Source organism: Zalophus californianus, chromosome 1 (genome assembly GCF_009762305.2).
Source record: "Zalophus californianus isolate mZalCal1 chromosome 1, mZalCal1.pri.v2, whole genome shotgun sequence".
Lineage (NCBI taxonomy): Eukaryota > Metazoa > Chordata > Mammalia > Carnivora > Otariidae > Zalophus > Zalophus californianus.
Window position 1 is genome coordinate 76,015,208 of NC_045595.1, and position 27,140 is coordinate 76,042,347.

Below are 27,140 nucleotides of genomic sequence, written 5' to 3' on the forward strand. Positions count from 1 at the left end.
TGTCTGTCCTCTCAAGAAGTTTCCAGTTTCTAGTGGTGAAATGGATCATTGCAATACAATATTATAGTAGTTTAAGGACTTAAATGTAATGAGAATATACAAAAAGGTGATGATAAGTCATTTGAGGGTGATCCAAGAAGTCTTCCTAATGGAGACTTGGAAAAAAAGTGGGGTTTTTGGCAAGCAGATAGGGATGGGATCTGGAAAAGGGCGGATATCATTGGGAAAAACAAATTCAAGCAGAGGGAACAAAATGAGCAAAGAAATGGGGGCATAAGAGAGCCATGGGTTACATGGGAAAGGACAGACAGGAGCATTTGGTGTGTAGCTGGACAAGGGGAAGCATTTGGTGTGAAGCTGGAGGTGAAGTAAGGGCTGGTTACAGAGGGGGCTTTTATGGAATGCTGGAAATTTTAGTTTTGTTCTATTGGACCATAAGGGGCTATTGAGGAATTCTTAACAGAGAAGTGATATAGACAGTTTAGGAATATAATTCTGTGGCAGTTTACAGTATGGTCAGAAGTGGACAAAAGATGAGTGTCATTTAGGAAACTCAGTAGTCCAAGAAAGCAATGATCAAATAAGCTAATAGTGGTCGATTAGAGGGTAGGGATAAGGATTCAACAAATATTTAGTAGGGAGAAGCCATAGCATTTGTGTTGGTTAAATATGGGAGGGAATAGAGAAAAAAATAAAAGTGTGGATTTTCTTTTCAATGTATTGAGCATTTACAATGTCCCAGCACTTTACACAGGTGACTTCATTAATTGCCATACCAGCTTGATGAGATGTAGATATTGTGATTATCCCATTTTACAGATAGGCTACCAGAGACTTAGAAGCTAAATCTTGCCCAAGATAAGTTAATAAAGGGTGAGCTGGGATTTAACTCCCCCAATCTGACCTGGAGCCTGCCTGCCTAATTGTGATGCTAAATTGCGTCTCCCTGTTGGCTCCTTTTTCAGTGATGGCAAATCCAGGAAGGGGAGTAACTTTGGGAGAGAAAGAGATGACTAAATGCCAGAACAGAGACCATTCGTGTTCCCATTTACCATAATATATAACTATATAATTCGTAAAACTAGCTTATACTGCTTTTTTGATTAAAAAAAAACTCAGCTGGTAATTCAACTGCTAATATTATCTTGAATCAGTTTAAATATCTGCAGACTAAGACTTTAGTCTAATGCACTAATGAAAGGCTTAGATGCTGGTTTTGTTTTTGTTTTTGTTTTTGTTTTCTCTCACATGGTAGTCATAACCAATGCTAGGTCAACCAAGCATTTTTATCAGCTTTAATTACTTTTGCTAGTTAAGTGAGAGTAGATGAAGAAACTGATTTAATTAGAAGGTGAAATTCAACATCTTAGCTGCTTTTATGACTATGAACAAAAGTAAGAAATTTGAATACAAATATGTCACTGGCATGGAAGTTCAGCTTCGCATGCTTATGAGCAATGCTCAGGGTCCCCATAGTCAAAACAGTCCTATGCTTAGGGTTTAAAGCTCTGTATTCAAGGTCATGAAATTCTTAATAATTCCATCTTTAAATTTGTATTTCAGAAATGAAGTCTAATGAGACAAGGAACATGTATGTTTAGGGCTTGGAAGTTTCAGTTCCTATGAGGTCCCTCCAACTTCCTACCTCTCTGACATAGATTCTCGGCCATCTGCTCCTGGCCCTGTGGGCCCTGCCTGGCCTCCAGCTCCATCTCTCTGTCCCTGTCCCATCATTGCTACCGTTCTCTACCTGATATGGTGATTGGGTATGTCAGCAGGGGAGGCCTCTGTTTACCTTTACCTCCTCCCCTATGGGTTTGTGAATGCAGACAAGGAAAGGATCAGAGTACAGTATGTGCCCTGCTGAATCTTTGGGTGCGGTAAAAGAGAAGCCATCCTTAACCAGGCTGGTAGCACTGTGGTACACTCAATGGGTGATTCAGTGGGGCCTCTTCCCCACCTCTAATCCAGATACCAAGTGCATCATGATGGCATGGAGGTTACAATCTCTTGGGAGTCTCCTGTCTACCATCATTTGGGACACTGGTCTATGGGAGGAGAGATTGACTTCCTCACTCCCTGCTGGGGCCCCACACTTTCATATTGTCCTGGGTACCCCCAAAATTATGTAGCTGGCCTTGTCTTTCTTTGTTACAAATGCATAGGCTGAACTTTGTTAAATATGGATTCAGCAGATGTGTAAGTGCCTGTCATAACTATAGTGCAAGCCCACTGCCTTACAAAGAAATAACATAAAGATTAAGCATGAAATGATAATGTCTAAGATATGTATATTTTATTCATAATCGGGTAAAAAACAAAGAATAATTAGCAAATTAACAAGTTAGAGTCTTATTTTGACTTCTGTGGTGAAGAGTAATAATAAAAATAAAATAGTTCTCAAATCTTTCCTGGAGAGATCAGTATAGGTGAAAGTTGTATGAACTATAGGCTGCTAAATCAAATACAAAAAGTTGAAAATTAGATCTTTTTCTCAAAGTCCAAATAAGTTCAAGTTTATTAAGAAGCAACATGACTTCAGTGCAGTTAGAGATTTTGAATTTAAAAAATAGACAAAATACTGGGGTTCCTGGGTTGGCGCAGTCAGTTAAGCGTCTGCCTTCGGCTCCAGTCATGATCCCAGGGTGCTGGGATCGAGCCCCATGTCCGGCTCCCTGCTCGGCGGGAAGCCTGCTTCTCCCTCTCCCACTCCCCCTGCTTGTGTTCCCTCTCTTGTCTCTCTCTTTCTCTCTCTCATGGGCGAGCTCTCACTCTCTCAAATAAATAAAATCTAAAAAAAATAAATTAAAAAAATAGACAAAATATTATAGGGAATGCCAGAAATATTTAAATCATGCTAACAATGATCCTGATAATTGATTCCATTGTGTCTAGAATAGCTTTCTATTAGTGTTTAGCTGTGGCATAAATAATATTCCCTTTAGTAAGCTGATTGACATTTCCTACCTCCAAATCACAGAAAATATTAGCATGCAATGTGTCCAATTAGTTACTTTAAAAAATTATTACAAACATCTTAAACCTTTAAGTAACGGGGTTGCATTTTATTTTTATGATTCATATTTTATAAGACACACACTAATCAAGTTGGGTTGATATTGCTGCTATACAGCTAGAAAAGGCCAATAAGTTGTGACTCCCTAGAAACCTACTCTCCATTTGGTGCATCAGGGTCTACATTCTCGGGATCCCTCTTTGTTTCACTGACCAATGACTTGGCAGTGATTATAGAAAATAGCCAGTTCACACAGGAGAAGATGACGATATCCACCTGTCCTGAGACCCGAGGAGCAGCTTCATGGCCTGCCGGTAGCCCTTGCCTAACAGCCCCACTGCAAACAGAACAGTGCTGCTTCCCAAACTTTCCAAATACCATTTGAGAAGTCTGGATTCCAAACTGTGCTTGATGTCCATCTAATCCCAGATGCTCTTGGGTGCGAACACCATGGTAGACACACAGTGGGGTTTAACCTTGACCCTCCACACCCGTGGCCTGGTCCTGACATTGACCAGAGGGCTCTAAACAGCTTGTCTTCTCTTAGGTGCCTCACTCCTGATGCAGAAGCCCGCCCAGATATCATAGAAGTCAGCTCGATGATATCAGACATCATGATGAAGTATTTAGACAACTTGTCTACATCTCAGCTGGCTTTGGAGAAGAAGCTGGAACGGGAACGGAAGCGCACGCAGAGGTACTTTATGGAAGCCAACCGGAATGCTGTCACCTGTCACCATGAGCTGGCTCTGTTATGTCATGTAAGTGCACAGCTGTCATTGTCTTCACGATGTGCTCCAATAAGGTCACCTGAAGTGGTTCAGGCTTGTGTTAGGGAAGCTTATCTTAAGTTAGGAAAATATTAGTTGCTACATGCAGTATTTCACTATTATATAGTTCCAGATTTGCATCCCTTTACAGGTCTTATAATTAAAATTAAAGTCAATATAAATGATTTTCCAATGAACTACCCCTAATTTATTGTATATTGCAAAACAAGAGGCCTCAAAAAGATCCCTTAGCAATTCTTTAAGCTTATATTATGCTCTTTGTATAGATAGCAATGAATATGTATATTTTATTTCTTTAGCAATCCGATTTGGGGAATATGGATGAAAATGTTATATGTTAATCAGAGAAGGAAATAATAATCACCTTAAAATTTTGTCTTTTTAGTCTAGTGGCTTTTATTACTGTTTGTGGTGGTAATAATGCTGCCATCCTTCAAATAAGAATATGTCCTTTAATTTTTCTTGCCGGTAACCTTTATTTCTGAGCAGAGCTTGAAAAAGGGAAAAGCTACAAATGTCCGCATGTGCAAATGACCATGCCAGTGATGCTCTTGTTGCTGTCTCTCATTTGCCCCCTGTGCTTTTGTTGTATCATGACCCATGATCCTTCCTTTGCTTATGCTGCAGGCTCCCTCAAGCAGAGATCCAGTCAGGGACCCTTCAACCTAGTAAATATTCTTTTCTTCCCTCTTGGGCATGGGGCCCAAGGAAATAGGGTCATAACACCCATTCTTAATCAAGGTACTTGGTCATCAAATTCCTTTCCGGGACCCTAAAGACCTGTTCTGCCTCAGCTGAGAAAATAATATAGAGTTGATTTCAAAGAAGAGACAGCTGTGATTTCTTTTCCTTCCTTCCTTCGTTCCTTCGTCCCTTCGTTCCTTCCTTTCTTCGTTCCTTCATCCCTTCGTTCCTTCGTTCCTTCGTCCCTTCGTTCGTTCGTTCGTTCGTTCGTTCGTTCGTTCCTTCCTTCCCCCCTCCCCTCCCCTCCCTCCCTCCTCTGATTTCTTGGATAATAGAGTTTCCATCAAACTCCTTTTTATTAAAAGGAAAGCACTACTCTGTGGTTTGTTTGTCTTGACATACTTGGAATCTGAAAGTTGAAGATTCAGTATAGTTTTCTTTTGGGGGGAAAAACTCATCTTTATTGCCTTGCTGAGCCCAGCTGTAATTTCACAGAACAATCCTTGGTGATTATCTAAGGCCTTGGTTTATGTTTAGAAGCATATAACTTGAGAGTTATAGCTCTTGCTGAACACAGTTAAATCTTATATACAGCGAGTCAGAGCTCCCTTTTCTTGTTATTTAACTACCTGACTTCATAAAAAGTAGGCAACAATGAGAAACACACCATTCTATGTATGTCATGTTGCATTCAGAGTGCAGTGTTCCCAGTAAACTAAAATGCAAGAGATTTAGCCATTTCTATATATCTTAAGTATTTGAGGCCTTCTATTAAGTTCTGCACTACAAAGCTACTTAGCCAATTTCCAGTTGGATATAAAAGAGTCCATTTCTATTAGATCCCTGTAGCTGATGTGGGGGTGGGTGGAGTTAGTTTAAAATCTACCAGCAGAAATCCTCTATCTTTAGCGAAACACCTCGAGAATGACTGTTTTGTTTATTTATTTACTTCTCAGCTTTTCTTTCTTTCTTCTTTTTTTAAACTCTTACTGTGGAAAATTTCATACATTTACAGAAATAAAGATATTACTTCATGTAGCCACCCCCCAGCTTCAAGAATTTGCTACTTTGGGCCAATCACATACTGTCTTTATGCCCACCCACTACCCACTCCCTGCCATCCGTAGGTTATTTTGAAACAAACCCAAGACACCGTGTCATCTCATCCATCAATAATTTCAGTATGTATTTGGAGGACCATTTTAACTCTAGAAATCTAGCTCTCAGGCCATGACTGGGTTAAGGTAAGGAAGATATCTATAGTCAACGAGGGAGTTTTGAGGTTGTAGTTCTGTACTCATCCATAAATTAGGGTGAAAATATTAACTATTATAGAAAGCACTGGGATTAAATAAGTTAATGTGTTTGAATAAACTGTGCAAATTAAAAAGTGGCACAAAATTATAAGATAGCACCAGTTATATAAAATGAGCAGTGATTATGTTAAAAAAATAGTTGTTGATGCAACTTGCTAATCTAGTATTAACTGGTCCTTAGTGCTAAATCCATGTGTGGTTTTCATGCAGTTAATAAGTATTTATTGAGCACATGCTACTAGCCAGCCTCGTTGCCCTCATGGAGCATTCAGTCTCATAGGGACCTTAGAGAAATGCTTTATCTCTAGGCAGAGTTTATATTACTACTTTTAAAGAACGATCAAATATCTTCTCCTTTTGCACTATTTTATGTATACTGATAATTTTTCATCTCTGGATTAATTAGATGTTAACTAAAAGGAAAAGTGCAGCCTTATTAAAGACTTGAGAAGGAAATACTACATTTCATCAAAAGACAGCATGCAGTTAATTGGCATTATCCTTGCTAAGTACCAATTATTATTTTTTAAAAACATACATTGACACCATTACTGATGGGAAAAATACAGGTATAAAATTTTATGTCTCTTTTTTTCTCAAGTATTGTTATAGTATTAGGATTGTTTCTTTCAAATATAGTGGAATGTCTCCCAGAGCAGTTAATATCAACAATACAATTACACAATCCAATGATAAGCAATAGTCAAAGGAAAGAGAAATTAGTGAGTGCAGTAGAACTTTATGAATTCTCAGCACTGATAAGGAGATCCATTGTGAATTGCTAGAACTTTGCAAATTAGTGGGTGAACAAACAATTGATAAGAAACATTAAGGACTTTTATGTCATGGGGTGTATGCTACTTACTTTTTCACATCTTAGCTTATTCTTAATTATGGCAATAGGCCAGTAAAGACAGGTATTAATATATATATTTCAAAAGGACAGAGAAGTCTTCACTAATAAAGTTCACTCCTTTGTACTGTGGTTTAGACTCTATGAAAGAGAAGCAAAACTTTCTTTTTGAAGAATGTTAAGCTTCCCAGTTTTTATAATTCAAAACAGATCACAAGGAGAGCAGAGTCAAGAATAAGAATCAAGCAGAGAAAAATAAGATGTAATTTTTACTTAAATATGTAATAATAAAAGTCTATTGTGCTACAGAGGGTACTGTGGCATTGTAGTAGTCAAAATCATGATTGGCATTTTGGCATTATGCACAACGTGTTAAATACACCAAATAGCTGCCCTTTGGCCGTTATCTTATATCCCAGGCAGAAATATTGGTTGCAGACATTTCTAAATAGCATGCTGCAAATACAAGGATGAGTGTTAAAACCCAGCCTGGAAAAATGTGGATAATCAATAGGAAACTTCAATTTCATTCAGATTACTGGGGTTTTGTAGATCCAGCTGTAGGCTACTATTAACATTTGTAAATAAAGCATATTTCTATGTGTATAAATGGAGCAGAGTTGAATGTACCAGGGAGACTGAAGGATAATCGTGAAAGAAACATGTTCTTGAAGGATGAGTTTTGCAGGGATTTCCCACTTCTCTTCCAATGATATTTGACAGGTACTTTTATCTTCACCACCTCTGTTTTAAAGCTACATGATTATTTCTTTCTACTAGTAGAGTGAGTTTGTTCAGTCTACAGAACTTTCACATTCATAAACCTAACAGGGAACAACACAAAAAGAGAAAAGTTGAAAATGCTTACAGTTTATAATTAATAGAAGAACAAAGATTTGTTGAATATCTTCTGAATGTAAGACATTGTGCTTGCTACTGTGAAGGTTATAAAAAATTATAAGGAGTGGTCTCAGTTGTGAAGTGACTTATCCAATCTACCTGGGAAGCCAAGACATATATGCAGGAAGAAATCTGGGTAAATACCAAATGAGATCTCTGGCTGATATAGTTTCTGGGTAAATACCAAATGAGATCTCTGGTTGATATAGTTCAGAGAGGCTCCCAAAACAAGTGGGGTAAGTTTGGGCTTTGAAAGTAGGTAAGGAAGTCACTCCTGGATGGAAAAGAATAGCAAAAGTACATGAGCTCCAGATATACCAGCTTAGCATACTTAGGACTACTAATCACATTTTAGAAATGGTATTGTTTTATGCTTTAACTTAATAGGCAAGAAAAGGGAAACCAAGAGAAGAGACTTGTCCAAGGTCACCAAGCTAGTTTGCTGGTTTCAGACCTTGGACTGAGAGTTGGATATCCTGATTTATAATGCATATTTTGATATGCATAGTTTGGAAAGTCTGGGAAAGTAGGCTGGTACGAGATGGCAGAAGTTTCCAGAGTACCTAGTCATGGTATTCATACCTAGTGTTTGGGTTTAATCCTGGGTAGTGTGGACTAAAGCCTTGTATTTCTCCAGAGTAACTAACAACTAGATTATCAAACTGAAGGCTAATTCTTCCTTATCATTCATATCTCCTTCTTGAACTTTTTTTTCCCTGTGGTTTCGACCACACTCTTTGTCCTGGTTTCCATCTTATGTCTCTGAACACTCTTTTCTTACTCTCTCTTCCAACCCTGGACTCTTAAGTTTCTATGTTCTGCTTCTCTTCTTGCTCTTCTCTTGAGTGAGCTCTGTCTCGTTCCATAGTTTTTCATTTCATATGAATTTGGATAAAAATTGGTTGTACAAAATGAGAACTTTATCTTCCATAATCATATATCATTTTGGTTTGAACCCCTGTTCCTGCTGATAGCAGAAAATGGAGGATATAGGCATTAACACTTATATCAGCTGTTTTGGTCTAAAAGTTTCTCACCCATTTCAAGGGCTCTCCTCTCCATCTCCCTCTCCCAAGATGGCAGCTGGATACAGGAGGAAGCTTAGGCATCGTCACGCCAATGGGAGGGGACTCTGTGTGTTGTCTTCTTCTTTTGGCCTCTGTTGACTTTAGATGAGGTGAACCTATCCCTGTGGCTTTGGGGGACCTACCGTGGCATCCCTGTTTTGAGCTGTCTTCTCCGTGCTCCCTCCATGCAGTGATAACCTGGTGGACTCACCAGTGAGCACTATATCCATTTTCTACATTCCCACTGTGGCACGTGGGAGCTTCAGATTCCCACCTATGCCACATAGTCCATGGGGAACTAACAGAGTGGGGACACAATATCAGCCCTACCTTATCCATTCAACAAACATTTATTGATTGCCTATTAGGTATGCTAGGTGCAGGGGATACCACAGTGAACAAAGTGCGTCTACCCTCATGGGCCTTATTTTAAATGCCCATATTAGCTATATAGTATAGAGTGGCATGATGGTCACAAAGCTTCTCTGAAACTTCCAGTCTTTTCTGCCTGAACCTGAATTATTCCCTCAAACCCTCTGCTCTGCTCCATTCCCAGGGCTCACCTCTGCTGGAGAGGATGTAAGGAGGAAAAACAAAGATATTCGAACTTGCCTTCTTATCTTCTGTCCTTCTCTCTGGCTCCTTCTTTGAACTTCAGAAAGACTTCCCCATTCTCTGTCCACACGCTAGAAACTGCCCTTCTACCACGTCCTCCTCTTTCCCTAGGTGTTCTTCATTCAGGCCTTTCCTTGGGTTTATAATCCCCAGCCTCCTGGCTTGGTCTCAACAGTATACAGGTTCTGGGAGGAAAAGTACACAATATTTTCTAAGAAGGCAAAATACATTGGGGTGTGTTTTACAACACATCCATTTTCTGAAGACCTCCAAAACTATGTGTCTGATCGCAGTCTGTCATTGCATGACAGACCTAAATTTTGAGCTGGGCATTTACACATGTGTCTAATAGGTACTTCATGCTCAGCAAGTCCCACAGTGAATGGAGTCTCTTTCCTTAACCCAGTCATGTTCTATACCGCATCACCTTAATTGAAACCTGGACATCGTCTTCAATTCATTCTCCCTCAAATCCTACATCCATTTCATTAGCAATCTTTTACCAGTCCTATTTTTGAAATGTCTGACAAATCCAACTTATCCTTCCAGTTCTCATTCTCATTATCTCACATTGGGTCATTGCAATACCCAGCTTTCTTGCCTCTCTAGTCTCCTCCTCAACTCCAGCAGTGATTTAGTGTACCACCTCTGCAATGTCTACGGGGTCATTGGGAATTGTGTGTGTGTGTGTGTGTGTGTGTGTGTGTGTGTGTGTGTGTGTGGTGAGAGCCATTTTGTTTATCACAATGACGTTGACTGCTACTGGCCCTTAAGGGGAAGCAGCCAGGGATGCTAATATTATACGGTGTACAGAACAGTCCTACACAGAATGTATAAAGCAAAACCAGTAGAAGATACATATGAAGAGATTTATTGCAAGGAATTGTCTTATAAAATTGTGGGGGCTGGCTAGGTAAGTCCAAAATCCATAGGGTGGGTTGGCAGGAAGGGCAGGTTGAAACTCTTGGACATGGGCTGAACCTGCTGTCCACAGATGGAGTTTCTTTTTCATCTCAAAGAAGCCTCAGCTTTGAAGACCTTCCAAATGATCGAATCCATTCTACTCAGGTTATCTAGAATCATCTCCCTCCCTTACCATCCTCTGTGGGCCTACTAAGATGATCTTTCAAAAATCATATCTGATCTTGATAAATTATCTCATGCTTAAGATGAAGAGTAAATGTTCCCATAGTGAGTCCTAGAAATGTACTCTAAGCTTTTGGTGAATTACAAAAAAAGGAAGATTTCTATGATAGTCTCATGTCAAACTACTGAAATATGGCACACATAATTATTATCCTAAATTCCATCTACCTTGGGGGTGGGGAAAGCAGCTGGTAGAGCACTTGTCAGCAAAGATTATTTTCTAAATCCACAATCCCTTTATAATTTCACTTAAAGAAGTGGAATTCTTCTTGTACCTTTCTAATATAATATGTATATGTTCCTGGCAAACTTTATTGGCAGGCATTTGATATTTATCCTAAATTCTCAAATATCTTTAAAGTTGACCACTTAGGAATTGAGCAGAGATGCAAGTACCTGATTCTCATTTTCTTAGTGCAAATTTAAAAAACTGTTGTGCTATTTATTTACCTGAGTTGTTTTATTTTTATTATACCATATGTCATTTACAATTGCTGAGCATGCCACTAAAGGCGTGTGTCTGCAATCCTGTGCTAAGAGATTAAATTAAGCCATGTAGAAAATGATGTATTTTAAAAGGACAATATTTTTGTGAACATCTTTGCTTTTATTGTCTGGTTAATTGTTGACTGAATTTCCCCCAAGGCTGTGAAAATGCAACAAATAATGATGCAGTGAAAGACGTATTGGGAAAATCATGACTTGTTTTGGCAAATTCTATACTTGTTATGGTTTAAGAAAGTAAAACAATGCCTTTTAGGCTCCTGCACAAATATATATATAATTCTCACATCCACACCATAACTCCCCCCTTTGTTTATGGAGATATAATTTGCATACAGTAAGATGTGCAAATTTTAATTACTTAGTTTAATAACTTTTGACACATGGTTGACTTGCACCCAAAACCAGATTCGGAAATTTTCTATCACCTCAGAAATTTCCCTCATGCCCCTTCCCATACAATTCCCTGCTCACGGACAGACTGTTATGATTTCTGACATTATGGATTACTTTTGCCTATTGTTTGACTTCATATAAATCACAAACAGTATGTACTCTTTAGTGTCTGCCTTCTTTCATGTGACCTAATGTCTGTGAGACTCATCCATGATGTTGTGTATAACAGTTATTTGTTTATATTGTTCGATAGTATTATGTTGTATGAATATATCATAATTTATTCTCCTGTTGATGAACACTGTGTTGTTTCCAGATTTGGGGTTTTCTGTAAGACTGCTATGAATTTTCTTACATAAGTCTTCTTGTGCAGATACTTTCATTTCTCTTAGACAAATACCTAGGAGTAGAATTTCAGGGTCATAAGGTAATTGTATGTTTAACTCTAAAAAGAAACTACCAAGCAGTTCTCCAAAATTGTACTGTTTAGCATTTTTAAGAGCAATGTATGAGAGTTGCTCAATCGTTCCACATTCTTGTAAACATCTGGTATTGCCAGTCTTTTAGATTTTAACCTTCGTAGTGGGCATAGAAAGGTATCTCTTTGTGGTTTAGTTTGTATTTTCCTGATAACCAAGGCTGTTGAGCACTTTTACATGTGCTTATTGATCATTTATATATCTCTTTGTGTGTGTGTGAAGTATTTACTCAAATCTTTGGCCATTATTTTATTGAATTATTTGTCTGTTTTTGTTGATTTTAGTTCTTTATATTTTCCACGTATGACTCTGTTGTCAAATATAGGTATTGCAAATTTTTTCCTAGTCTTTGGCTTGAGTGGTCTTTTTTTTTTGATGAGTAGAAATTTTGTTAAATTTGAATTTTGTTGAAGTCCAGTTTACTTATTTAGTTTTTTGTTTCTGTTAGTGCTTTTTGTATCCTGTTAAAGAAATTGTGGCCTATCCCAAGGCTGCAAAAATTGGATCTTTTTTATTTTTGTAAATTCCTTCTTGTGATAGATTTTATGTTTAGGCCTATGATACATTTTGATTTAATTTCATGCATAGAATAATGAAAAGATTGAAATTTATTTTTTTCCATATGGGTACCCAGTTTTCCCAGCATCATTTCTTAAAATGTCTAATGTTTGCTCACTGATTTTACTACAGGTCTTTGTTGGAACTCATTTGACACTATATATGTGGATTTATTTCCGAACTCTACTCTGTTGCATTGATCTGCATATCTATTCTTAGGCTAATACCACACTGTCTTGATTATTGTAGCTTTTTAGTAAGTCTTGAAGTTAGGTTGTGTAAGTGCTCCAATTTCATTCTTCTTTGTCAAGTTTGATTTGGCCATTCTAGATCTGTTATATTTACTTATTAATTTTAGAATCAGTTTGTCAGTTTCTTCAAAAAAATAATGCTGCTATTTTGATTTCTACCCTTTGTTTTAATATGGAGAAGAGCTTTGTAGTACTTTGAAAAATCAGTCTTTTATTTCACTTATTCAGCAAAATTTATATATTCTCTTCTGGGGACTATTCTAGCCTGTGTTTTAACAGTAAAGAGAAGAATTCCACCTTCACGGTGGAGGAAGACAAATTATAAGTGAATTAATATACACTTAAGTACCATGGACAAAAATATAAAGGCAAAGTAATAGTGATTGGTAGATGTGGGAAAGACAGGCTGTTTTAAATAGGGATGTCGTGGAAAGCCACTATAACTGCGTGACATTTGAGTAGAAACCTGAATATGTTACACGGTTGAGCCTTGCAAATATCTGAGGCACAACATTGACGGTGGAGGGAACAGCAAGTCCAAATATTCAGAGGTAGGAGCATGCCTGCCAGATTTAAGGGGCAAGCAAGGAGGCCTGCGTGGTTGGAGTACAGTGAAGCAGGGGGAGGGAGTAGGAGATGAGGGTGCTGTGGTCCATGGTATAGATTTGAGTGATGTGCGTTTTGAACAAAGGGGCGACATAATATTTTAAAGTTATACAGCTGGCTGCTGTGTATGAATCAACTGCTGAGAGCCAAGAATGGAAGCAGGGAAGTTGACAAAAGATGATGGTGATTCTTTTCCTTGATTTTTAATTCTTTGTTTATTGGACTTAATCAGTTTGGTATTTTGATGTCACGTACTAAGTGTGTGGTTTGACAAGAACTAGACCTTCCCTTATGTAATTCTGTATTAAAAAGTAAACAGTAAGTGCAGTTCTGATTTGTGGGGTTTGTTTATATTGATGCCACCCATGTCTAATTCCATACTGTTTCATACCTTAACTGAATGCAGTGCTGCTTTGCAATTGGATTTCTTGTTTTTGAGCAATCCAAATTAGAATGCCTTAAAACTTGACCACTTAATGATTCTCTGTGTGTGGTTTCTTCTATATGTTAAATGATTCTTCTATATGTTACCTAATTCTGGCCTCCTTTGAAATGCTTTCAGATGTATTCACACATACATTCAGTTCTTTTCCTTTGGTAGTATGTAATTCTGAAACAAAATGGTGGTCAGTCAGTTGATGTAGACCATATCTTCTGTATTTTTAATAAGGGATACCTTCAGATTATGGCACTGTTCTTCTCCTCATCCTTATTAATGTTATTTCTTCTAGAAAACCTGTCTTTGAATTAGGAATAATAGAGAACCTGTTGCAAATGCTAGATTATTTATGGAGTGGCAGTGAAACATTATCAAGCATGGTAAATTTGATAGTGGAATTTTAGATTGAATTGTAATAATTAATTCATCCTCTACTTATTTTAGTGACAGTTCATTAGTATGTTCTTGTGCTTTTAAGAAGTTCTAATTAAGAGAGTGTCATGATAATAATGGGATCATAATTATATACATTTAATTATATTAAAGCAAAATATTTAGCATTGTATGAATATTGTTAAGTTCAAAATTAAAAAAATAATTAATATCCAAACTTGAGGAGAACATTAACTTCATTATATGATATTTGTAAATTTAGTTATTTTCAACACCTCTCACACCAATTTTTCTGGTTTCATTTGAACGTATTGCTCTTCTACTTGATAAATGGAGCACAGGAGCAGGGAAATGCTTCAGGATTTCATAAATAAAATAGACAGTTTTATCAACCAAACAGCTTTGAAGCTAAAAGATCCCCAGCTACCATAGTCCGAGCTTGCTCCTGTGGCCCACCTCTCTATAGTGGCAAAACCAAGTGGCCCAGAGTGAGGTCCTGGACAGGAGCCTCTCGCCACACCTGCTGAACTGATCAGACCACTTAGCTATAGCCTGGGTCAATGGGATCCCTTCAGCCCTCTTGGTCACACTGGCTGATTTTCTTTTTTAATATTTATTTATTTATTTTAGAGAGAGAGAGAGAGAGAGCGCACACGAGTGGGGGGAGGGGCAGAGGGAGAAGGAGGGAGAGAGAGAAGCAGACTCCCGGCTGAGTGGGGAGCCTGATGCAGGGCAGGATCCCAGGACCCTGAGACATGACCTAAACTGAAATCAGAAGTCGGATGCCCAACTGACTGAGGTTCCCCTGGCTAATATTTTTTTAATACTTTGAAATTTAGGGACTAAATTTATTCACAGTAATATACAGTCAATGATCTGTCTCCTATTTTGGATTTTCTTTGTGCTATCATCCATGAAAAGCATGGAATGTGGTTTGCCATTAAAAAGAGATCACCTCAGCCAGGTGAATTGCTGTCAAGAACTGGGTAGCACTATATTTATGTATCTAAGGTCACAGTTATTAACTAAACAAATAGAAGAAAGTAGGCAAAGACATAGCTCAAATAGAATGACTATTTTAGAACAAAAGAAATAGTGTATTCTTTATGGTTCTAAAGTAAGGCATCTACAGGATATAGTTAGTGTTATGCTTTATGTTTATTTCTTGCTTTCTCTCTCTCTCTCTCCTTATAAAGCATTCTGGGCAATTTAAAAAAATTGCACTAGTTTTAATAAAATAGACTCTTAATTCTTTCCCTACTGTTGCAGTTAATTTAGGCAATGTCAGTCTGTTATTGTTAGAATTGCTATTCAACTGAAAATGTATTATAATCTGCTGCACCCATAAAAAATTACATTATAATGAGCAAAACCAAGCTAAACATAATTGTGCCTATAACAGCACTGTGACAGGAAGTGTCTCCTATAATGGTGATGATTTTCATATCAGTGATAATTTTATTGTCTGATTTGCATTGTCTTCTTCTTGCTGCCATATTGATGCACAGAATGTGTCCATCCGTTTCTAGGAGATATATAGATGCCAAAAAAAAAAAAGTTAACTCCCTCTCCTATTCCTAGAAAAATCTTAATTAGAAAGTAAAAAAGATGACAGCAGCCAAATTGCATCCTGCAAGGCTGCACCCCCCCTCCCCCATCAACTCCCTTTAATAGGTTGATGTACTTGCTGGAGGCAACTTTTGAAAATACCTTAATGGCCTCAACCCTCAGGCTAAAAACATTTGACCATCTCTGCCTTTGGCCAGTGCCTACTGGGTTACAGAGGCATTTTGTCGTTGCTGGGCCAGCCGTCTCTAGCACAGATGAGTGGAGTTTTATAACTTCTCATAAGAGTAAAGGGGAAAAAGGAAGGGAGACGTTCACTCCTACTTATTGGTGTATCACCAAATAGTCTCGTCAGCTCTTGGAGAAACATCACGATGTAGGATCCTGGATAAACAGGCAAAATAAAAGCAAAACAAATAAACAAAAAAACCCAGAAGCTACAAAACCTACTCATCATATAAGGGAATTCACCTGCTTTCCTGGCCCCTTTCTCCCTTCAATCTCAATACAGCAACTAGTTATTAAGCAGTTGCTATGTACAAAACATTATGCAAGGCATTGAGGGGAGAGTTGGTAATGAGTTGGATACTCAAATATTCACAAGGAAAAACTCTGGAAATCACATTTGGGAAAATGTGTCTACAGTGGCATATCATTTATGTCAAGTTCAAGAACTCTATAGATTTTTTTGAAGCAAAAACTGCTGTAAGAGATTATCGAAACAGGTCTTTTTTTTTTTTTTAACTAAAACAACTATACATTCTACATTGCTATATCATACTTTCCATGCTTACAGAGTTTGAAAAAAGCATCTCTCTCAGAATGTAAATTCCCCTTTATCAGAAGTTAAGGAAGTACCCAATTATTTATGGATACAGTTTTGGTGGTTGCAAATGACTTGATTTGCAGCCCAACTGGTTCTTGGGTATTGGTTGCAAGTCAAAGCTCAAGTCTGGAATGCCTGTATCAGGACTCACAATTTCTCCTCACTCTTCATTTGTCCAAAGAAAAATGTCTTATCCATCCTTGTTCTAAAAAGAAACAAAGCCTTTGCTGCAGTTTTGCAGGCTTTAGAGATATATAGATTCTGGCATCTAATTGCATCTGTGTAATAAAGAGTTTTGTAAACCCAAAAATGATTTCTCTCTCTCTCTTTTTTTAAAAACGTTGATAGTATTGACACATCTTGAGTGTATAGTCCCTATAAGGTTGTAAATCTAGTTGTGGCCTTTAGAATAGGGCAGTGGATGATTAATTTTGAATAAAAAAAATCATAGGAGGAGAAAATCCTACATTTATTTCTGTGTACATTTCTGACTTCAGTTGAGGATGTTGGAAGAAGAAGGATCTGTGGATTGGGACAGAAAAAGGAAGACGGCATGGAAGGAGCTGCATGAGTTTGGCAGGAAAGTTTTGATCCTCAAAAGCAGCCTCCTTGGTTTGGTATCAGGGGCTGAGCTTGGGCAGAGCTGAGGCTGGGGCACTGGAAGCCCCTTATGAGCCTTAAGCATGGGAAAAATTTCAGAGAAGCACACATTCAGCAATTCCAAAGAGTGTCCGAAGCATTTTCCATTTTGGGTTCTAAGGTCGTGGCAGACCAGAGTAGATCCAAAAGGGCAGGAATGAACAATGCTGAGTCACAAAAGTAGGAAGACTTTGGTTGGAGGACTAGCCAAAGAAAATTAAAATGCTCCTTCAACTGCATGTTAGCTTCAACAGAATGAGAAATATCTCCAAGCATCTTGGTGAAAGCCTGAGGAAAGAACAACGAAAAAATTCTCAGGAAACAGAGATAACAAGAGGAAATTGATTGGACAGTTTGCATGGCACAACATGTCTTTGCTATTCTTTTCATTTTTTGTCTTGTTTAGTGAACAGAAACACGTGAAAGCTTTCAGAGGCTGACTTCTAACTCCAGTCGCTCATAACATCTTAGATTTTCTTCACCTTCAATTCCATCACCATGGAGTTTTTAGGAACCTGCCCCTGGTGGCTGTGGGTGTCCCTTTCATTTTGGAGAAAAGAATCTGAAAACAAAACAAAACAAAAAACCACGGACCTGTCTCTCTAGTGAGCATTGATCATTGTTGGAGCCTCTGCCCCAGCTCTTCATCTTTCAGGGGACCTCACCTCTCTCCCTCCATGGCCTGGCTGTGTCTGCTACTAAGTTCCCTGAGATTTGAAGAAACTAAGCCCTACTTACCCACTGTGGTGCTGAGATTTGATAGCAACTTTTGTTTATTATTGAAGTATAGTTGACATACAGTGTTACATTAGTTTCAGGTGTACAACATAGTGATTCCATAATTCTATACCTTATGTTTTGCTCACCACAAGTGTAGCTACCGTCTGTCACGATACAATGCTATTACAGTACAATTGACTATGCTCCTTATGCTGTACCTTTTATCCCCGTGACTTATTCAGAGAGCAAATTATTGTTATTATTAATTTTATTTTGTTTTTAGAGAGAGAGAGTGGGGTGGGGGGCAGGGAGAGGGAAAGAGAGAATCTTAAGCAGGCTCCATGCCCAGCACAGAGCCCAATGCGGGGCTCAATCCCAGGACCCTGAGATCATGACCTGAGCCGAAATCAAGTGTTGGGTGCTCAACCACCTGGGCCACCTAGGCGCCGCAAAGAGAGCAAATATTAAGATAACTTAAAGGAGAGTAATTACGGCTTAATTGGTACATATCTTTTCCTTAGTGCTGCATTTTCTTCTGCCAGTCTGTCCAGACCTCTGTCACTGAGCATCTTGGCACATCCATTCCTGTTGGTCCAGTAGTGCAGAGACACTTTCTTTGTAGTCACGGACCAATTGAACTCTGTGGAAAACATGCAGCCAGAACTATTAATGGTGCTTTGGCAGAAATATTTCTAATAAGGTAGCAAGCATTTGAGTATATGTTCTAACAAGCTTTGGGTCCTACAGAAGGAAGGAAGGAAGGAAGGAAGGAAAGAAGGAAAGGCTACCATAGCTGAATTTCTCTTTCAGGAGACCTTTGAAAAGGCAAGCCTGAGTAGTAACAGCAGTGGGGCCGCCAGCCTGAAAAGCGACCTTTCAGAAAGCGCAGACCTGCCCCCCGAGGGCTTCCAGGCCCCCTGCGGTAAGGATGAAGACAGGGCCTGTGATGACATCCTGTCAGAGGAGAACTTCAACTCAGAGAATATTGAGAAAGGTATTTTTAGTGAAACGGCGACAACATGCATGCACCCTTGAGTTTTGTCTGTTTTGAGGCTCATTTGCTCTTTATTTTATTCTGTTACTCTTTTATTCACGTGCAGATATGTACTCAGAGCTAGATGATGAACTGGACATTTCGGACAACTCCAGCAGCTCCAGTTCGAGCCCTTTAAAAGAATCTACATTCAGTAAGTTTTCTTTACTGGCCTGCAAGGCTCCGGCGGATCATGGTTTGGGAATCACGCTTGGGAGTTGAGTAAGCGCCATCATATACCTAAGGCAGAGGTTTGTTTTCCAGGTGCAGTGCTGATTAGGACAGGTTTGTCTAGCCCTCTAAATGGGCCCAGAGGCCAGCTGGCGCTGTGGTCTTCTGTTGTCTCAGCTGTCAAATGCATACTTTCATTATTTCCACCAGCAAACCCAGCTTCTAACTGGGGAGTGGAGATAACTAATTTGGAGACACACTACATGACCACAGGAATATGGAAGTGACCTCTTATGAATCTGTTCTGTAGGGGTTAGAGCCTTAGAGAAGAAATTAGTCCTGGGGTAGACTAAGTTTTGTACAATTTTATTTCCATTATGTAAGAGATATATTATATTTCAAACACTAAAGGAAAATAAATATTTTAATTGTTAAGTACTATGAAAAAATAGGATATATAAATTCAGTCCATATGTTAATTCTGACTCTTAATTTAAAACAGGAAAGTAAATAGTCTGGGGTCTGGGGTATGGAAAAGATAAGATATATTTGGATAAAATGTAAAGATTATAAGGAAAGATAGGATTCAGTTCATTCAACAAATCTACAACTGAAAGAAAAGAGAGGTTAAAATATAACATGGAGAGGAAAGAATAATTCTTTTAAAAGAGTAAGTTGAGGGGCGCCTGGGTGGCTCAGTCGTTAAGCGTCTGCCTTTGGCTCAGGTCATGATCCCAGGGTCCTGGGATCGCGTCCCACATCGGGCTCCCCGCTCAATGGGAAGCCTGCTTCTCCCTCTCCCACTCCCCCTGCTTGTGTTCCCCCTCTTGCTGTGTCTTTCTCTGTCAAATAAATAAATAAAATCTTTTAAAAAAATAAAATAAAATAAAAGAGTAAGTTGAAGGCATATTAATTAGGATAGGTAGAAATACTCTGAAATAAAATTAGTGTAAATAATTTCCTCTCATTAATGACTATACTATGAAAATCTCATAAATGAAGGTTTAAAATAGTCTCCCTAAGGATCTAAGTAAAACCCTAAGGAGTTAGATTCATTTTCTGTTCCTTTCCGAACTTAATTGTACATAAAATAGTGACTAGATATTCCAGATTTTCTGGGACAATCTGTTTCCAATATTGATCTATTTTCCCACAAATTCCTGCCTGTTAGATAAAATGTCCTGATTTGTGATTGGGAAAATGTGAGAGCCATACAGGGAAAATATTCATGCATATGTAGCAGATTCTAGAAGCAGTTAATTACTGGCTGTTTTGAGATGAATTATTGCTTTGTATGTTCTGGGTAACAGTAGTGGGGAGGGTCAGTGGGGAAGTGAGGAAGGAAAAGTTGGACCCTTAAACTTGCATGTGGTAACTTGTAGTTATCTTGGCAAGGGCTTTAGGATAATTATGACATAGATATATTATTGTACTTTATTAGCTATTAATAACAGAGTTTCCTTCTTTAGTTTCCTTTGGAAAAAGGACCTTAAATAATCCTGTCAAGTAAACAGTAATTTGAAATGTTATATTTTAATTGATACTTCTGTAAATGAAGACCGTCTTTAGAGTAAAATTGCTCACATAATAGAATGCAGCTTTTTTTGAATTAATAAGTAGATAAATAAATAAAAGATTTGCAGAGGGAAAATGTAAAGATATTTTTATGTTCTTGTTTCAGGCATTTTAAAGAGAAGTTTTAGTGCCTCAGGAGGAGAAAGACAATCCCAAACAAGGTGTGTACACATTGAACCCTCAGAACTCTGCAGAGCTATTACTGATGGCTAAACTAAAACCTGATAGCCAGCAGTCACCATGGATATGTGGTAATAGAGGCTGATGGAGCCCACCCTCCCAGCACGGATTGCAATTTACCATGCAGCATACTGGAAAGAGCACTAAGCTTGGACCTGGGTTTAATCTAGCTCTGTGATCTTTAGCTAAGCTGTTAGCCTCTCGGAGCTCAGGGGTGGACCAGAGAAGTTGGTAGTTATGCTTTATGAGGTCATCTGGAGCCCTGGCTCCTTATATCTTGTTTTTCCCCATCCCCGGGGTATAGGGCTCATCCTCATGGCAAATGTGGCAGATGTAGACCGCATCACCTCCACATCCCAGCCAGCAGGAAGTGGAAAGAGCAAGTGGAGACGCGCCCCTTCCTTTTAAGGACATGACTCAGGCATTGTGCTCATCCCCTCTGCTCACATACCATTGGCCAGAACTTAATCATATGAACACATCTAGCTGCAAGGGAGGATGAATATGTTTAGGGCATTCTGATTTAAAAGGAAAAAGAAATTTATTTTGGGACAACCAGCAATTTCTGCAGCAGTTACCTCTTGGACTAAAGACTGAAATGAAACTATTAGGTTTGGCCTTTCACAAGTCCCTGTTGACCTTCACGAGGGCAGTTTCCATGGCATGGGGTGAGGTCGACGGGAGTGGAAGCCCAACTGTGGTGCTATTAGAAGTTACAGAAGCAGGGATGGGAAGGAAGCTACTAGTGAGCTGGGCAGTTAGCTGGTGGGGGGCGTTTGATGGAAAAGGGCCTTCTTAGAATCAGGATGACTTCAGGGTGACTGGGACTAAGGAGAGGCAGCCAGTGGAGAGAAGAGATAAAGAGGGAAAGGAATTGCTGGAACACAGGCACAGAGTAGCTGGAGCCCAGAGAGCGGGTCTAAGAAAGATGAAGGGACAGCCCTTTCTCTGTGTCTGAAGAAAGGGAGGCAAAGATAAAATTACGGTAGAAAAGCAGAGAAGAGGGATCATACTTGGTGGTTTCTGGTTATTAGATGATGTTCACTGCTGTGAGGATGGTCTAGATTTGAGGAGGGTAGTCAATGAGGAAGAACCGATATAAAGATGGGCAGACACCTGAGTGGAGACTGGCAGAACGTCTGCCAAACAGCTCTGAGGTGAAGGAGCTGGTTGAGGCTGGGATGTGCACAAGTGCATGGCTGTGGAGCTGTGGGTGACCCTGGCCGGGGAAGTGGCTGTGTGCCATGCGGCAAAAGGCTAAGGCTATGCTGTGCTTTAGTGGGGCATTCTGGATGCCGGCAAAGGAACCCGACTTTGGTTGACTTGTGCAACGAGGAGGTTCATTCAAAGGTTTTGGGGGGCTCACATAATGAGGAACCCAGAGAATCAAACTTTGGAAGAAATAAGAGCCAGGCTACCCCCTTCAATCTGTGGAGGAGGCACTCTTGGCAGGCTCAGAAAGGCCCTGATGCTGGGAGGAAGGAGCTCCTGGTTTGTTTGTTCCATCCATGTGTCACCTTTCTCAGGATCCAGTGTCCTACGTGAGAGAGTCAGGTGGGCCTGGGTCGAATTAGGACCCTATTTACTGCTGCAAGGAGGGCTGAGCTCCTGGATCAACAGCTGCTCCAAGTCCATCAGGGGTCTTTGCTGGAGGGAGCAGGTTATGGGTGCTGGGCAGCCACAATGGAACTCTTGTCCACTTCTAAGCTCAAGGGTGCTGGGGTGGGGGGAGATGAATTTCAGAATGAAAAACCTGCGGAGCAAAATCCCGAGGGGTTCAGTTAGGTGGCAAAGGAGGGTTCCTGTAGAAAATCATTTTTGTTTAGTCAAAGATACAATACCACTGATTACTGATTTTTTTCCCACATAAGGCTCAGGAAGGGTTAGCGTGAAACTTTTCAATTTCCTAACTCATTTCTAGTGTTGCTAGTAACAAAAACCCAAGGAAAACTGATCCAAGTGCGTAAAATACCAGAAGGGTCATTGAGGGCAGCCTGCACATTTTTTAGTGGGCCAATGTGCAGAGAAGTGGTGGTTAGAAGTCATGGAGAGAACAGGGGAAAGAGAAACAGTCCCAAACCCCAAGGAGAACGGAGAACCAGAATGGGGAATCTGGAGGACTTGGGACTTGAATGACAAGATCCCCCAAGGAATTTTCTGGGCTTGCAGTTCCCTCCCATTGCCTACATTCTGGCATCTTGTCCTTATGTCACCACCTCTGCTTCCACTTTCCACAGACAAGGAAGTCACACACTGAAGCCTGGAGCCATGGGAGCTCTTGCTTGTTCAGCCCAGCAAGGGGGGAGATGGGGTTGGGAGATGTGGCTATGGAGCTGGGGGTCTGAACGCATGGTAGCACGGAGTAGGTTTGTCCTCCTCAACTCTGGCATCAGAGCCACTATCTTACCACATCACAAGTTCAATAGACTTTTGTGAGCTGATCTGGAAATCTTCCCAACTGCTTGGAACAATGTTTGCACAGGAAAATGTTCCACATGTTCCCCTGCAAAATAATTAGCAAGCACCCTCTGGAATCTAGCTATTCCCAATTTTGTGATTATTTGTACTTATAAGAACATGATCAAAAGGCTTTTTTTCCATTATTGGATACTTTATTCAGTGATATAAAGTTGCTTAAATGTATAAAAGAAATGCAAAACAAGTATTTTAGTGCAAAAATACATTATGACATGTGGGTTTTACTCCCCAGTTAAAAGAATTTTATATTAAAATGGGAATTTCCAATCAGATGCATTTAGGCATCTTGAAACTGTTAAATAATTCTAGTCTTTTGTTTCTGAAAGGACTCATGGAAAATTGTCTTATTTGCAAGAATTCAGTTGAAGTTCAACCCTTCAAAAACAAAAGAAACATATGTACTCTCTATTTTAGAGTTTGAGATGGCTTTTAACAGCTTGTCATTACCTAAACATTTTATAGCAAATTGGGTAAACCAGAATCAACAGAAAGAAGTCCGATCTGAAGCTCATTGAAAAAGGGGATATTACAGAGTGGAATTAACCCCTTTAACTTGTGGCTAATGACCAAGTCAACGGGTGGAAAATGGGAAATGAGCCAAATGTTGTGGTTGATGGATCAGAAGGCACATAGATGAATAGGACCAGAACTAAAACCATATTTGAAAGCTGTGCTATGTGTGGTACAGTGTGACATGCCATCAGGGAACACAAGTTGGTTTAAGATGAGCTCTCTTCCCTCAAGGAACTCAGAGTATAACAGGGAGAAATGGGCAGACTTCAGAAGAGAAGAAATGTCAAAAGGCAGCCTATGATTCATGCCAAATGAGAGGAGAGAAGATTAATGACTTTTGACTTCCTTCCAAGTAATCCCCAGAGCTTCTCTAAATTAAAAGGAGACAACTCTAAAATGTATTTATAATTCTTTAAATTAAAAGACATTAAATAAAGCTAAAGTTATTTGCAATCTAACTTGTTTAGGGCTTTTCTGGGTTTCTTGGTTTACCAATGTGAAATATGAAGCCATCCTACAGAATATTTAGAAGCTAAATGAGAAGTTAGAATCTAAAAGAAGATAGCCAAGCTGCATACTAGAAAATATTTAGAAGCTAAATGAGAAGTTAGGATCTAAAAGAAAATAACAAAGCGACATAATAGAAGATATTTCGGTGCTAAATGAGAAGTTAGAATCTAAAACAAGATAGCAAAGCTACAAAATAGAATAAAAATAAATAGAAAATCAAGCCTGTAGAGATTTTTGGCTCTTCTATGCCATGCATGAAATGGTAGACCAGTTACAATGAGACCCGGGGCAGCTCTCCTTCTTGGGGCGGCTTATTGGCTCTTAAAACAAGAGAATTGGTCTCATTGAGAAAAAGCCACAGGTTAGTACATGCTTGACCTGAGCATATCTACTAGAGCTTAGAATTCAAACTTGGTCCTGGCTAAATAGTTCAGAGAGAAAACTTAAGCATAAAATCTGAACTTTTGTCAACCCAGATATCAGGGGCCAGATTTAAGCCAATTGTCTACATCCTGGTGATCCAGGTCATCACCAGATGATGAAATGCTTTTCAGGACTGTAATTAATCACAAGACCAAGAGAGAACTAGTTCTCAACTCTTAGAAGTATATGTTCAGTCTATGAACTACTTAGCAGAAATGACATGAAGTCAGCAGATAATTCTTTTGGGCTCCTTTCCTTGCCAAACTCCTCCCCAGATCTCTGGCCTCCATCCCTGGATCACCAGAAGTCCTAGAAGCCAAACTCAAAGCAGAAGTGCCAGATCAGTAGAGAGAGCCCCATTCCTCAGCTCTGGAACTGTAGCCATTCACGAAGCAGAAGTGAATCTCCAAATCTCCATTCCCAAGTCTTCAGACATGAAATCTCCCCCACCAGGATGCCATCCATGTAGCTCTCCCAGAGCTCTCCTGGCCCTGCAGAAAATCTGGAGATGTCAGTGTAGCAGTTTTTACACTACAGAAGTAGACCATGGGGAACTTCTGGTTGACCTACATTTCCTAACAATAAACAGGTCATTCATACTGTATGTATATTGACTTAGTATAATTTGCTTTTAGGCTTTGGCTTACTAGAGTATACATTTGATTTTACATCTTCATTCTTTACATGTTATTGGAGAGTCATTAGCAGGAGTGTCACCTGGGATACTCTTACAGATGTTTATCAATCTGAATGTCACCAAGTAACTGCTTTAGTTGCAATAGAATTATTCTACTAAGGGCTAACCAGTTAGCTCTCCTGAAGATGTAGAGCCATGAGATAACTAGAACTGACTAACAATAAGTTCCAGCTAGTAAATAATGAAAGGCAGACAAAAATGAACTTAATGGTATATTTTTTATATATTGCTTTTAATGAATGCGCACAGGTCATGTGATGGTCTATTTGAACAACTTTTCTTAAGTGAGAATGTGAGAAGTTAGTTTCTTTTAACAGTTTCAAAGAGGTATAATTCACACAAAATAAACTGCACATATTTAAAATGTGCAATTTGATAAGTTTTGAATATGTATATCCCTGTGAAATAACAATTAAGATGGTGAACATATCCACCTACAAGTGTTCTCATGTCCATTTTTACCCTCCCTTATGCTCCTCACTCCCTACCCCAAGCAATCATTAATCTGCTTGTCACACTCTAGATTAGTCAGCATTTTAGAATTTCATCTAAATGAAATTATATCATACATACTCTTATTTGTCTGGCTTCTTTTAGGCAGCATAATTATTTGGAGATCTGTCCATGTTGTTTTCATAGTGTATCAATAGTTTATTCCTTTTTATTGTGAAGTAGTAGTCCATTGTATGGATTTATCATGGTTTGTTTTCTTTTCATCTGTTAATAGACATTTGAGTTCCAGTACTTGGTTATTACAGATAAAACTGTGATGAACATTTGTGTCTTTGTATGGATACATACTTTTAAAAATCTTGGGTTGGGGCGCCTGGGTGGCTCCATGGGTTGAGCATCCGACTCTTGATTTCAGGTCGTGATCTTAGTGTCCTGAGGTAAAGCCCTGCATCTGGCTTCGCACTCAGCATGGAGTCTGCTTGAGATTCTCTCTCTCCTTCTTCCTCTCCCCCTCCTGCTCATGTTCTCTCTCTCTCAAATAAATAAATCTTTTTTAAAAAATAAAAATCAATAAAAAATAAAAATCTTGGGTAAATACCTAGGAGTAAAATAACTGGAACATATGGTAGGTGTGTGCTTAACTTTTTAAAAAACTGCTGAACTCTTTTCCAGAGTGGTTGTACCATTTTTACATTCCGTTTTAGTGATTTGAACTCCACACATACATTGAGAAAGGTTGAAGTGCATGATACCCTTTGTGGAAATCATCTTTTATTTTGATGTGTACATCTCTGAAATCATAAGGAGTAAGAGAGAAAGTGGAATTCACTTTTCATAACCATCTGTCTTCACAAAATATTATCTCTTTTGAAATAATAATATTAAATAAATATCCTTATTGTTACTGTTTATTTGATGGTTTGTGAACATTGATGGAGTTAGTCAAGAGCTGGATTCATTAATGTCTGTGTCAAGAAAAAAAAATCGATAATTAGGACTTCCTTTGAAGTTTCTAACTTTAATCATTTCAGTGATTTAAATGATCTAAACTCTCTTGCCCCCATTACTACCTGTTAGGAAAGAATTAAGAATGGGCTTGACTTTTACCAGTTTCTAATCTGGATTTTAAAGTCTCAGTACAGAGATAGATAGTTCTAATCCAATGAATTATAACATTTTATTTCAATTTACAAATAAATTATCCTGTATAGTAGAACCTGATAATGTGCACAGGGACTTCAACCTCTTTAACTATTACATATACTCAGTCCTAGTAAGCTTTGGTCATTATAGTATGCCTTTCTTAAGAACATCCATTCATTCATTCAATTAATATTTATTA

General features: G+C 38.9%; 1 protein-coding gene across 7 annotated transcripts in view; it reads left to right on the forward strand.

Annotated features, from left to right (window-relative positions):
* Positions 1 to 27,140, forward strand: part of NEK10 (NIMA related kinase 10) — a 242,807-nt gene that overhangs the window by 156,149 nt on the left and 59,518 nt on the right. For all 7 annotated transcript variants that reach the window (XR_004819457.1, XR_004819456.1, XM_035723283.1 and 4 more), the window contains exons 26-29: positions 3,564 to 3,777; positions 18,576 to 18,759; positions 18,866 to 18,952; positions 20,651 to 20,705. Coding sequence is in view for 5 of the 7 variants with exons in the window: in XM_035723283.1 (XP_035579176.1) it covers positions 3,564 to 3,777; positions 18,576 to 18,759; positions 18,866 to 18,952; positions 20,651 to 20,705 (540 nt within the window). In the remaining 2 variants the exon portion in view is untranslated. The remainder of the gene's footprint in view (positions 1 to 3,563; positions 3,778 to 18,575; positions 18,760 to 18,865; positions 18,953 to 20,650; positions 20,706 to 27,140) is intronic.